This window comes from Erpetoichthys calabaricus, chromosome 12, assembly GCF_900747795.2.
Source record: "Erpetoichthys calabaricus chromosome 12, fErpCal1.3, whole genome shotgun sequence".
In the NCBI taxonomy this organism is placed as follows: domain Eukaryota; kingdom Metazoa; phylum Chordata; class Cladistia; order Polypteriformes; family Polypteridae; genus Erpetoichthys; species Erpetoichthys calabaricus.
In genome coordinates, this window is record NC_041405.2 from 147,957,019 (window position 1) to 147,971,276 (window position 14,258).

Sequence of the window (14,258 nt, forward strand, 5' to 3'; positions counted from 1 at the left end):
TCATCAGACCAGAGAATTTTCTTTCTAATGGTCTGAGAGTCCTTCAGGTGCCTTTTGGCAAACTCCAGGCGGGCTGCCATGTGTCTTTTACTAAGGAGTGGCTTCCGTCTGGACACTCTATCATACAGGCCTGATTGGTGGATTGCTGCAGAGATGGTTGTCCTTCTGGAAGGTTCTCCTCTCTCCATAGAGGACCTCTGGAGCTGTGACAGAGTGACCAATGGGTTCTTGGTCACCTCCCTGACTAAGGCCTTTCTCCCTTGATCGCTCAGTTTAGATGGCCGGCCAGCTCTAGGAAGAGTCCTGGTGGTTTCGAACTTCTTCCACTTACGGATGATGGAGGCCACTGTGCTCATTGGGACCTTCAAAGCAGCAGAAATTTTTCTGTAATCTTCCCCAGATTTGTGCCTCGAGACAATCCTGTCTCGGAGGTCTACAGATAATTCCTTTGACTTCATGCTTGGTTTGTGCTCTGACATGAACTGCCAACTGTGGGACCTTATATAGACAGGTGTGTGCCTTTCCAAATCATGTCCAATCAACTAAATTTACCATACGTGGACTCCAATTAAGCTGCAGAAACATCTCAAGGATGATCAGGGGAAACAGGATACACCTGAGCTCAATTTTGAGCTTCATGGCAAAGGCTGTGAATACTTATGTACATGTGCTTTCTCAATTTTTTATTTTTGATAAATTTGCAAAAACCTCAAGTTAACTTTTTTCACATTGTCATTATGGGGTGTTGTGTGTAGAATTCTGAGGAAAAAAATTAATTTAATCCATTTTGGAATAAGGCTGTAACATAACAAAATGTGGAAAAAGTGATGCGCTGTGAATACTTTCCGGATGCACTGTAAATCCCTGATCAGAGCTAACGCCTTTTGCTTCAGTTGTCGCCTTAGGTATACGTTTTAATACCTCTCTAATAATCATTACCAAGGGGTCAAATGTTTGGCCATTCCACCTTATACAGTTGTTCAAACTCAGTCAAACTACGTGATGACTGTTGATGTACTGTCCTCTTTAACTCATTCCAAAGATATTTTATGGGATTTAGGTTGGGGATATTACTTGGCCAGTCTCTTTCCTGTTCTTCATTTGTGTTTTATTTGACAGTGAGTTTTATGTCATTGTCATGTTGAAAGGTGAGCCATCTTCCCATTTTCAGTTTCCTGGCTGAGGACTGCAGGTTTTCTTCAGGAATTTTCCTATACCTTGCACCATCCGCCTTTCCTTCTTCACAAGTGCCCCAGTCTTCAGCTGAAGAGAAACAAATCCATAACAAGATGTTGCCATCATAGAGTATTTCCTGTAGAAATCGTGTTCTTCAAGTAGTAAGGTTTATTGGCTTTTAACTATATTGTATGTGCCATTTTTCAATCTGGAAAAAATGTTTTAATTTTTAACACCGCACCAATTTCCACTTTCTTTTCATAATTGTTAGGGTGTATTTTAGAAGAACATAAACAAGAATCTATGTGGCCTTTTCTTGTTTTCCTCCTGTACAGGCATTGCTTGTAGACTACTTGTGATATTGTCATATTCATACAGTGATCAGTTTTTGGTATATAGGCCTGTAGCTCATTAAAAAGTTTCTCCTGGTACTTGCACTGTTCAGGCCATTTTAAAGAAACAGACTGATAAGTGCCACTTCTTAATGATAGTTTTTACCATGGAACATGGGACGGTTAATGCGTTTGAAATCTTTTTGAAATCCGTTTCATCACTTGCACCTTTACAGTTTTATCTTGGGAGTTCTTTTGAAAGCACCTTTCCACCCATAGTAGATTGTTTGCTTTGAAATCCACTCCCATGTAGCAGAATTCCCTAGAACCGTTTTTATTTTAAATTATTAAAAATCACCACAGATGATCACAGGCCAGTTACTTTTTTGTGTAATCTGTAAGGTGATTAGTTATACCTCAGCAAGTTTACAAATGCATTAGTAAGCTGATTGTTCACTTAGCTAAGTAATATATTTTACTTTATTATTGTAGAGAAAAGCCAAGCAAAATGACACCTTTTATTGGCTAACTAACAAGATTACAATATGCAAGCTTTCGAGGCAACTCAGGCCCTTTCTTCAGGCAAGATGGAATCATTACATCTTGCCTGAAGAAGGGGCCTGAGTTGCCTCGAAAGCTTGCATATTGTAATCTTTTTAGTTAGCCAATAAAAGGTGTCATTTTGCTTGGCTTTTCTCTACATTCATAATGGCTAACATGGTACAACACCCTATTCCTTTATTATTGTAATATAAGTTTGCATCAAAATTTTATTTTCATTTGGCTTATGCGACTTACTTTGTATAAATAAAAATTGAACAAGCCTCATCTGTTTGTGTTTTCAGAGTGTCATATAATAAATGGTAAAAATTTGAAAGGGGCTAGTGACATTCTGAACAATTTTAGTAATTCCAGTAATAGGGGTCTGTGGTGGGCTGGCACTCTGCCCGGGGTTAGTTTCCTGCCTTGCACCCTGTGTTGGCTGGGATTGGCTCCAGCAGACCCCCGTGACCCTGTAGTTAGGATATAGCGGGTTGGATAATGGATGGACGGACAGTAATAGGAGTTGGCTTGAAATAATTACATTTTGTTATACCTAAATAGAATTTCATATTGATATATGTTCATGTTTTCAATTAGGCAAAACGTATTCTTTATTCACATGCAGAGCCAGACGCCCCATTCTGATCCATTTACATCTTCATTCAGCGGTCAGAGTTTCCCAGAAGACCCCTTTAGAGGCAAGCAAGACACTCCTGCACTCCCACCAAAGAAAAACGTGCCTCCAAGGCCCAAACCTCCAAGTGGTAAGTTACTGTTTCAATGGTAAGTGTTTTAAAAAAAGAGGTAATTATTAGTTCCTTTCAGACACTTTACTTTGCTCAGCATTCCCCTCACATTTTATGTTTTTGAACTCTGTTGCTTTTGTGAAGCTGCAGAATTTCTTTACTAAAATGTATTAATGGTAACACCGATCTATTATTTTGTCTTTCTCTGAAAGATACTGTCTTCATCTTCTTTTTTACTTGATTATATTCTATGAGGTTAACAAATAAGTACATTTCTTGGAAACCTCTGTAAAACCTCTAGATGTGTATTTCTCTTTTTTTTTTTTCAAAGCAACACTGGCTGTTTTTACACTGAAGAAGAGCAAGCTTTCAAAAAGTGCATTTGAGAGAGTAATATAAGCATTTCCCCTTCTCTTTTAACTTTGTTTTTGTGGTTTGTTTCTTTTCCTCAACAAAACAGCCACACTCCCTCCGTTTACATGTAAATTAATTGGCACCGCCTTATTATAAAGTAAATAAGGACTGCATGGCCATCAAGCTGTTTACTGCCCCAGATCATGCAGAACACTAAAAATGTAAATTACTATTGCTGCTACTAAATGAAAAATTAAATTAGCTTCATTTTGAAGCGCAAATGGCATTATTAGGAAATAATTCAGTATATATTCATCAACTCCTTACTTAAGAATTTTTTATTTTTTTAAAGCTGCCCATTTAATCCACTGCAGACTTAACTGTTAGCAGTGTTTCCATTGTTGTAAATGGCATAGTTATTTTATATTAAAATTAGAATGTCTTCCTCACCTGCCTTCTCTCCTCTGGTGAAGTACATAAATCAGATTATTTCAAAGAGGAAGTTCATTGCTCAAATCAGTGTTGGGTGAGGAGTGACTGTTTAATACTTGGTTCAGAAGCCTGTGAAAAGTAAACTCCCCATTCCATTCATAAAGGCATAGTTCAGCTGTTAGGCTCTCTGAAACACCACTTGTTGCCTAAGATTGAATTAACACTAAAAAAAAAACTTAACCCTTGTTTAAAACTTAAGATTTCATTTTAGTTTAAACGTGAACAGTGTCCTGCTGAATAAAGTTTGGGCTTGCCTGGCCCCATTCACTAGATGTCTACCTTGGTAATTTCTGCTGAATCTCTTTGGGACATCCTGGTCTTGAGGAAAGCTGGGCAGCCCAACTCCATTTTAGTTATTAGAATAGTTGTGTCTCACAACTGGCTGTTTCTTAATGGCTTAGCCACTGGATGACTATATATTCCTTTTGTGGTGAAATATATAGTATGTGCTTTAAATTAAAAAAAATAAATAAACACTAATATTTGAATTCTCGTGAACATGTGATAGGTTGGGGGTTCCTTTGTGTATGTGCTTCATCAAATTCTAATATAAAGCAAACTTTGCTTTCCCTCCTGTGGAAGCCCTTAAAGTTGGTGGTTTCCTTTTTTATTCTTGGGGACCAAACTAGATGTACCCCAACAAGACACTCACAGCCTTTTTCTTTTTTTGCCTTCGTTACAGCGCTGGGCAGATCATTCTCCAGTAAGTACTGCACTGTGCTGTTCTGTTCGTGTTGAAGAGCTCTGTGGTTTTTGCTTTTTGTTACTGGCACTGCCAGTGTACTGTACCTTATTGTCTTTGTGACTTTTGTCATGTTTAGCTCCGAGTCTGTGAGTGAGTGCTAGCTTCTTGTGGAGATGCATACCATGTTTATCTGGGATTGAGAGTTTTTAAAAATTAGTATCTTGTTCTATATATTTTCCCACAGCGAAATTTACAGTATGTTGTTGTATGCCTGCAACACTGTCACTTTTGTTATGTACATTGTGATTAAGTTATAAAAGCTTGTATCTCCAGTACTTGAGTATTAACAAATTTAAAATCTCTGCTGCAGTCATCTGTCCTCTCTTCTTCAGCCTTAGTTCAGCTCAAGGCTGGAAGAATGAAAAAGCAAAAAGACGCATGCGCTGCCCAGCCCACTGACGTAAAAATGTCTTTTGGTTGTCATTTCCTTCTTTTTTGCAAGAGAGGTGTTTTTTTTTTTTTGTTAAATTCATGATTTGTTTTCTCTCCCCTCATACTGTATGTGCTTTTTGGTGGAAGGGGGTATTGAGATGACTTTTTTCAGTTGAGATTTTGGAATGGAAGTGAGTGTGGCTTTATATAAACTGTGTTTCAGCAAACTAATATCATTTTTTAAGACAAATGCATGTCCATGCTATTTTTCCAGTATACTGGATCTAGGGCAACATCAGCATCAGCAAATCAATTGGACATTGTTGGTCATTATTCATCGATGCTAATATAACATCCAGCCTAATAGGAACTGTCAAATGACTATGGCAGCGAACACCATGCTTAATGGAAATAATTCTCACCATGACAGTTCTCCTCATTACACTTGTGTTTATATTAAACTAGGGGGCTTTGCTTGCCAACTCCCACAGCCTGCGCTACGCGCCTGCCACTTCACATCTCTGCCACTCGTGTATGTGGATTTCACTTTCACCAAACAACAAAACTTTTAATTCTTGCAGATACGCCTCTTCACTGGGAAGAAACACTACTTTTTCCTGATGACTACACAAATTAGACAATCTACAAGTCTCAGACTTAAAGTTTAAATCCAAACAATATATTCAATCTCTTTTTGCTGTTCCGTTATTTCACCAAGTTATAATTTCGTTTGTTTGTGCTAATGTGAACTTTACTATCATTTTTTTGAGACCTTTGAATTTTAGTACTAACCTGCTCTGCATGTGTATTGTGCCAACGTTTTTGAATTCTTTACGATGTTCTACTTTGTCATCTACTCTTTGTCTCTTAGTTCTTGTCCCGGGTGGGGTTAAATCTCTTGGCACAAAGTCTCGTTTCTCGGGATGTGAAAGTATTTCTCTGAAAGAGTCTCGTCTCGTCCCAGGATTTTTTTATTATAATAGAGAGATAACTTTTATGGAGAATATTTTGGCTTCTTTGTATTCTCCATGAAATACATGATTCAAAGCAGATATAATTAATAATATAGCATAAAAGAATTCTCAGACACGCCTAATCCAATTCAGCATCACCAGATTCTGTAGCATCAGGAACAAAACAAGAACAGACCCTTTATGGTATTGCACTCCACTCACACACAGATACACTGTCACACTAATGGCAGAGTTTATTTGGAATTGGCAAGTAATCCAAAATGCACTTTTTTGAGGATGTTGTAGGTAAACAGGTGTTTCAAAAAAAAAAAAATGTATGCGGTCATTGGGATAAAGTGCTACCACACACACGTACAATGTACCCATGAGGCAGCAGAGGAATTACCATTTTATATCCTTCCGCATGGTGAATTCATTTCTTTCTTTTTAACAGGTTCCCACTGTTATAGAAAGACACTTGTTAGTTTTACATTGAGAATCTCACAGCTTGTTCCAGGTAGGAGATGTCCTGTTAGCATTATTCATATAGTTGTGAATTTTATGTGCAGCTTTTTCACAGTAAACAGAAAGATGACACCCAAGAGTGCTGCCCATCTTGACACTTAAGCCTTAGTTCACAAAGCATTTTTTTTTTTGTCATCTCGAATGTTCGACCTCTCATATTTTTGCTGGTGTCTAATTAGTTCATGAGAATGCAAGAGGTGAAAAGTTGTTTACTGGAAGTGCTGGGCATTGCTTTGAGGGTAGCATCTTTTTTTGTGATTCAGGAAACTGATATGGGTTTTCATAAACTGGTTTATAAGCTGGTGCTGTTGTGTGCTAATATTGGGATCAGCTGCGATCCCCACCCTAAGCCACTTCCTCCAAGTGCGTAGCTCAGTGAGCTTTACACTGTGGTTTGTGCTGTGTACCGCTATTTGCTGAACACTCTAAATATGCCCTTACCCTGACCAAGCTTTAACCTTTAACTTCTTCTTTACCTAATGCCATTTCTATCACTTTTAACCTTTTAAACTTGGCTATAAAAAGTTGAAAAAAAATCTGATCTATTCACTTGATAAAAGGTTTGAGAGATGTCGTTTTTTTCCATTTCATCCCTTCAGTCATGATGACAAACCGATCATTTAAAATTATTGATTCTCATTTTAACTTATCTATCTATCTATCTATCTATCTATCTATCTATCTATCTATCTATCTATCTATCTATCTATCTATCTATCTATCTATCTATCTATCTATCTATCTATCTATCTATCTATCTATCTGTTTATCTATGAATATATACAGCATTTATAGTTCACTCCATTTAGACATTTTATGTAATCTAAACAGCAGACAACTGTTCCACATTTGTTGATCTATAACATATTAGCACTGCCTTTGAAGATGTAAACTTTTTGTGATGGTTTACAGCCAGTCAAAGAATAAACTGTTTATGTTCCTCATCATTGTAATTTTTCATGAGACTTCTTTCAGCTGCGTGTTCACTACCATCGTTCGTGCTGACAGTTCACAACATTTGTTGAAGGTTGGATTATCTGTCCACTGTTCTGGTGGTTTCTTGAAAAATTGCAGCTATCTTTCTTTGCCTTTTTCCCTAAGGACACCAAAAATGTTGTTCTTTCTGTTACCACATCCTTTAATTTCAGCTGTTTAGGTTAATTTGTCAGTTCGCTTCCCGGGTCCTCCCTGCGTGGAGTTTGCATGTTCTCCCCGTGTCTGCATGGGTTTCCTCCGGGCGCTCCAGTTTTCTCCCACATTCCAAAGACATGCAGGTTAGGTGGATTGGCGATTCTAAATTGGCCCTAGTGTGTGGATGTGTTTGTGTGTGTCCTGTGGTGAGTTGGCACCCTGCCCGGGATTGGTGCGTGCCCTGTGTTGGCTAGGATTGGCTCCAGCAGACCCCCGTGACCCTGTGTTTGGATTCAGCGAGTTGGATAATGGATGGATGGAGGTTAATTTGTCAGCTTAAGACTTTGAGGAATGTCTGGTAATGGTGGCCTCTGCATGTTTTGTCCCATCTTTTCCTTTGTTTCTGCTGAGACTCTGTCATCAAAAAGGACTAAGCCTGTGAAATGTTCAGAGAAAAAAAAATCAGAGGTGCCTCGAAAATGCTGCATATGCATTATTGGCAAGAGCCTGGTTTGGGTAAGTCTTAGGAACTGATAAACATTCAATGTCATTGAATGGAGCTTGAGTTGCAAATGGTGCTTCATTCTAATGTCTGAGACAAGACTGACAAACAGAGCAAAATTTGTGATAATCTTAGATTCATGTGCAGTCATCCTGAACTGAGCTTTAAAAGTGTTTTTTTAGCATATAAAAGCCTTTTCCTATCCACAATGATGTGTCAGACCTGAAGTGCAAAATGACGCACTGCCTTTGTGTATGCCAAGAATCGAGAGAAAAATATAGAAATTACTGATAAATGTCCCTTAGCAGCTGTGCTTTAAGAGTACATTTTAAGTAGTCAAGGATTTTACATCACACTTTGCACGTCACTGCTCATCAGTAGCCGCAGCATATGTATCTTGATTTATTGATGGCCATCTTTTCAGAAATTGCTTGAACGACACAATTGATGGGTGTTCTGTTTGACTTAATAAACATGAAGATTTTTGACAGCACTAGTTCCATGGTGCAATGACGCATGCAATCTAGTTTCAGTTCTTAGAGCTTGTTCAGTTTTAATGCATGCTCCAGTCGAAGCTTTGTGTTGCTGACTGTTGTACCTTAACAACTTATCAGTTGTGAAATGTTTGACACTAGACCGAGAAAGAATTAGAAATAAAATAAAAAGTCTTTACTACTAGAATATTCTTGCAACTCATCCTTAATACTAGATTGTTCTGGAAACTTTCAGTTACTATTAGAATGTTCTCCGTTTCATTTTTTTTTTTTTTTTTTAATTTTTTGTTTACTTAGCCAGTTAAGAACCCTGCGCAAGAGTACATACATAGTTACAATATAAATAAAATATTCAGAACAGAGCAACCTTCTAAATGTTTCACAATCAGAACAAAATTTCACAGATAAGCAAGCTATCCCAGATGTACAAAAATAAACCTTGTGGAGAAATGATTCTACAAATATCAACTCTTTGCATTGGTTTGTGGGCCACACATTTCTATCTGTTTTTCTATTTTATAGTGCCTTTCATATCTATCTATCGATAGATAGATAGGTAGGTAGATAGATAGATAATGATATTAATGTAGATATTTATTTAGTTATTGATGGATATTTATATATTAGGGTTGCTAATTTTATCGGTGTTAACATACAGTTGACGCGATAAAAATGTCTGCAATTACATTTTTTAAAGCAACACCAAAATGCATTAATTTATTCTGGTTAATGTGACCACAGTTCACATGTTGTTAATAAAGCAGCACTCAGTGAATCCAAGTCGCTTAATAGTAGGAGTAGGTCACCGGGGTCAGGTTTGCTTGATAATTTTGAATATTTTTTATTGATAATGATCAACACACACTAGAAGAACCACCCCCAAAAGAAAATGTGAATGCACAAACTGTCATCAGATTCAGAAGATGAGCCACTGATACCTCGCTCCTCTTCCATGTAATCAGTTATTGAGCCATACAGGCTTGTGCAACAAATTGACATTGATTTGTGCAGTAGTAGGAATAATACTCAGTCCTGGCTAATTTAGCTAGGAAATATTTAGATTCCCCTGCCACTGTTAGGGGTAATCAGTTGTTACATGTGTTGTGTAGTCAGATTACTTTTTTAAGTAATGAGCAACGTAATCCAATGCTTACTTTCCTGAAGGAAAAATGGCATCATTATTACAGAAGCTCATTGCCACCAGTCTAAAAGAAAATAATTCCTGTTATTATTACAGCATTTTTTCACAGAAGTACTGCAAGAGAGAGATACTTTATTAATCCCAAGGGGAAATTCACATACTCCAGCAGCAGCAGCATACTGATTAAAAAAAACAAAACAACAATATTAAATTAAAGAGTGATAAAAATGCAGGTATAACAGACAGTAACTTTGTATAATGTTAACATTTACCCCATCCCGAGTGGAATTGAAGAGTCACTTAGTGTGGTGGAGGAACAATCTCCTCAGTCTGTCAGTGGAGCAGGGCGGTGACAGCAGTCTGTCACTGTAGCTGCTCCTCTGTCTGGAGATGATCCTGTTCAGTGGATGCAGTGGATTCTCCATGATTGACAGGAGCCTGCTCAGCGCCCGTCGCTCCGCCACGGATGTCAAACTTTTCTTCTCCGTGCCTACAGTAGAGCCTGCCTTCCTCACCAGTTTGTCCAGGCGTGAGGTGTCCCTTTTCTTTATGCTGCATCCCCAGCACACCACCGCGTATAAGAGGGCACTCGCCATAACTGTCTGATAGAACATCTGCAGCATCTTATTGCAGATGTTAAAGGATACCAGCCTTCTAAGGAAGTATAGTCGGCTCTGTCCTCTCTTGCACAGAGCATCAGTATTGGCAGTCCAGTCCAATTTATCATCCAGCTGCACTCCCAGGTATTTATAGGTCTGTACCCTCTGCACACAGTCACCTCTGATGATCACGGGGTCCATGAGGGGCCTGGGCCACCTAAAATCCACCACCAGCATTTTGGTTTTGCTGGTGTTCAGTTGTAGGTGGTTTGAGTCGCACCATTTAACAAAGTCCTTGATTAGGTTCCTATACTCCTCCTTCTGCCCACTCCTGATGCAGCCCCCGATAGCAGTGTCGTCAGCGAACTTTTGCACGTGGCAGAACTCTGAGTTATATTGGAAGTCTGATGTATATAGGCTGAACAGGACCGGAGAAAGCACAGTCCCCTGCAGTGCTCCTGTGCTGCTGACCACAATGTCAGACCTGCAGTTCCCGTGACGCACATACTGAGGTCTGTCTGTAAGATAGTCCATGATCCATGCCACCAGGTATGAATCTACTCCCATCTCTGTCAGCTTGTCCCTAAGGAGCAGAGGTTGGATAGTGTTGAAGGCACTAGAGAAGTCCAGGAACATAATTCTTACAGCACCACTGCCTCTGTCCAAGTGGGAGAGGGATCGGTGTAGCATATAGATGATGGCATCCTCTGCTCCCACCTTCTCCTGGTATGCAAACTGCAGAGGGTCGAGGGCGTGGCGGACCTGTGGCCTCAGGTGGTGAAGCAGCAGCCGCTCCATGGTCTTCATCATATGTGACATCAGATCGTCAGGCCGGAAGTCATTCACTAGGACGTGATACCTTTGGGACTGGGATGATGCAAGATGTTTTCCAAAGCCTCGGGACTCTCCCCTGTTCCAGGCTCAGGTTGAAGATGCGCTGTAGAGGACTCCCCAGCTCCATCACACAGGCCTTCTGAGCCCACTGCTTTGCTGGCACGAAGTCTCCTCAGTTCTCTGCTTACCTGGGCTGCTGTAATTGTGGGTGGGGGGAAACTCTCTCCTATACTGGTATCAGCAGATGGATGGGTGGAGGGTGCAGTACTCTGAGGTGAGAGTGGGTTAGGGTGGTCACACCTGTTAAAGAAGCATATGGTGGGGTTGGGGGTCTATCTAGTAAGCAAGAGGTTAAACACATATGTGTGTAATTAAGAGAAAAGAACTTGGCAAAAGTTTTAAGTATGCATTTAATAATGCATATGCTGAGTTGTAATTTTAATCCACCCAGTTTAGGGTTACAGGTAGCCAGTGATCATTACATCAATACTAGGTGAAAGGCTAATGTATTGGATGGTACGCTACTCCTTCACAGAGCTCACCTGCACTACTCAGTCAATAAAGGGTGTGCTGCATGCAACCCAGTAACAGAAACATATTAATAAAGTACCAGTTTAGTTTTAATCCAGTTATTCATTACAGATATGTTGAAAAAGTGTGATTGGGAGTTACAGCGGCTTGTGTTTATTCTGTTAATCTTTTGGTGGTGGGGGGAGGGGGGGGCATGTTGATGATTAATAAAGAGGATGGGTTTTATTCACTTCATGGTACGTGATGGACTGAATGTATTTTGTTAACTGAGCAGTAGTTGACCACTACATTTATATTCAAAAAAGGTGCAATGGAGTTTATGTTCTACTATATCCAATGGCAGAACTGACATCATAAGAAATAACAAAGTCTTCAAAAAGGAGTGCTAAAAGCTACATAATAAAATGAATTGCGTTGAATCCTGCTTTATGTTGTTATCTTGATGTAGAATGGAGTACTAATGCATGTTGCAGTATTCTTTTTCTCTTTGTCTGTTCCAACTCTGCTTTTAGACAGGCAGGGTTTTTAAGTAATCAACTGAAGTTAGTACATCTGTACAAATTGCTTCAACTTAAGGTTTAATTTTTACTTTAATTGCTGCAGAACGTCTATAAGTTGTAACTTATTAGTTGTTCCCTGAAGAAGACCCATTTGCAATATTCTAAAATTTCCTTTTTTTCAGTTTTTGCTAACCTAAACTTTAAATTTAAACCTCTGGCAGTTTATTGCTTACTTCTTCACAATTGCATTTCAACTGATTAAATTTATAAAAAAAAAAAAACTGAGGTGTTCTAAAACTTTTGGTAGTGAAAGTGATATCTAAACATTTTTATTCTTACACCCTATGCAGCTAACATCATTTACTAAGAATTATGTAGGTTAGTAGGGTTTATAGGTTCTTTATTGTCACATGTACAGAGTACAGTGAAATTTTTACTTGTATAAGCTACTCAACGTTCAGCACGTCAACACACAATTAAGGTGAAATTTAAGAATTAGACATTTCCAACTATATAAAATTATATGTAAGTAAAACTATCCTTTATTAATATATTTTTGATAACAAGGGAAATGACCGTTTAAAAAAAATACTGTACAGAAATGTAACATTTAATACCACCTGAATGATAACTTATTTATTTCTTATGTACTAAGATATGCATTTATTTTATACTATACTAGCCAAAGTATATCCAGCATTACCTGGAATACACAGGGAAAACAACTGTCTTTTTGAAATTCAGCATGGCTAAAAATAACACGCAATGAGACAAAAAGATGTATAAAAGCTGTAATTCTGAATTTTATCCAGATTAATTGAGTAAAATACTCTGTACTTCTCGGTGTTTAATAAGATTATGTTTTGGCTAGTTTAAATCTTTGTATGTGCCAATATCAATATGCTCACCTCAGCATAGCGCACTTCTGCTGCCTGATGGAAATTGTAGTCCTCACATTCATTCTGTTAAAAAAAAAAAAGTAGACAGGTTTCTTGAGGAAGCTGTTTCAATTTTGCCATTTTTGAACCCAGAACTGAACTTTAGGAATGCCAGTACCTTGCAACTCAAGTGAACAGCATAATCTGTTTCAGTGGTGCTAATGCAATTAGAAAGGTTTCTCTAATAACCAGGTTGCATGTATACATGACTAATTAAGGATAAGCTAAGGCATTTGACCATTAGGACACTGAAAGAATGGCTTCTGAAAATGGAGTTTTACAGTCATATGTGAATAATAAATTAAAAATCAATAATTTTGAGCAGTAATACCCATTAGAAATATTAGTAATGTCTTGGCTGTATTTTAAATCAATTTAATGGTATCTTGATAGAAATATGTGTCAGTTTCCATCAAAAACATGAACATTTCTAAGTGTGTCGAATCTTTTGACTACTATAGTATGTGTTTACAGGACCCTCCATAAATAGTAAGATGAATTAGAAAGGTGTGATAAAAATACAAAACTCTTAAAAGGCACTATAGAGAATGAAATAACTACATCACTGTATAAATATGGATGGATAGATAAGGCCCAGCTCCATACATATTTTTAATTTCATTTCCATTTATGCTTCTTTTCAACAGGCATGAGCTGACTGCAGTGTGTAGAAGGGCTTGTGTGAGTCAGATGTGGACACCATTTTTAAAGTACAATTGATTGGTTTTTTGAATTAATTAATGAGACACATTTAGCAGTTATGTTTTTTCTGCAAGCTAATTTTAGCTGAGATAAGATCCTTTGCTGCATTTTTTTATTTGTGGCAGTTTCTTCTTTCAGTTTGTGCTGAACTTGCATCAAGAAAGTGCAGATGATGCAAGGTTCATCCAAACTGAAAGAAACCTCTTTACATGTGAATAAATGTATGTGTCAATCTATATTTTATACTGTTCACCTTAGGTCTCCTTTATTTGTAGTGGTCATTTGTTTCTTCTCTTCAGATTGTTTCGTACTTAGTGAAAATGAATTGGGCAGTCCTTTAAACATGGAAATCCTTTGTCATTACATCATCCTGACTTTTTTCCAAGAATGTGTAGTAGTTTTACATATGAAGACTGTTGCTTCTTTTTGGGACCAGTATTTTTTTCTTTATGTAATATTGACATTCGCATAAACATATATTTCAATCCATTGAGATCATTTTTTTTTCTTTGAAAGTATAAGGTTTATAGATTCATGGTTTACTAGTTATTTCATGGCAAATTATTTGTGCCAAGAAGTACATATCTGTTTGATGATAGCACAGAAATAAAGGTCTCATCTGCAATGTGGTTAACACCTTTTCTGATA

General features: G+C 37.9%; 1 protein-coding gene across 11 annotated transcripts in view; it reads left to right on the plus strand.

The window, feature by feature from the left end:
* Positions 1-14,258, plus strand: part of eps15l1a (epidermal growth factor receptor pathway substrate 15-like 1a) — a 278,411-nt gene that overhangs the window by 211,082 nt on the left and 53,071 nt on the right. For 7 of the 11 annotated variants that reach the window (XM_051934981.1, XM_051934983.1, XM_028816533.2 and 4 more), the window contains 2 exons: positions 2,677-2,815; positions 4,326-4,346. In XM_051934981.1, the coding sequence (XP_051790941.1) occupies positions 2,677-2,815; positions 4,326-4,346 (160 nt within the window). The remainder of the gene's footprint in view (positions 1-2,676; positions 2,816-4,325; positions 4,347-14,258) is intronic. The other 4 variants (XM_051934982.1, XM_028816535.2, XM_028816541.2 and 1 more) reach the window with 1 other exon arrangement.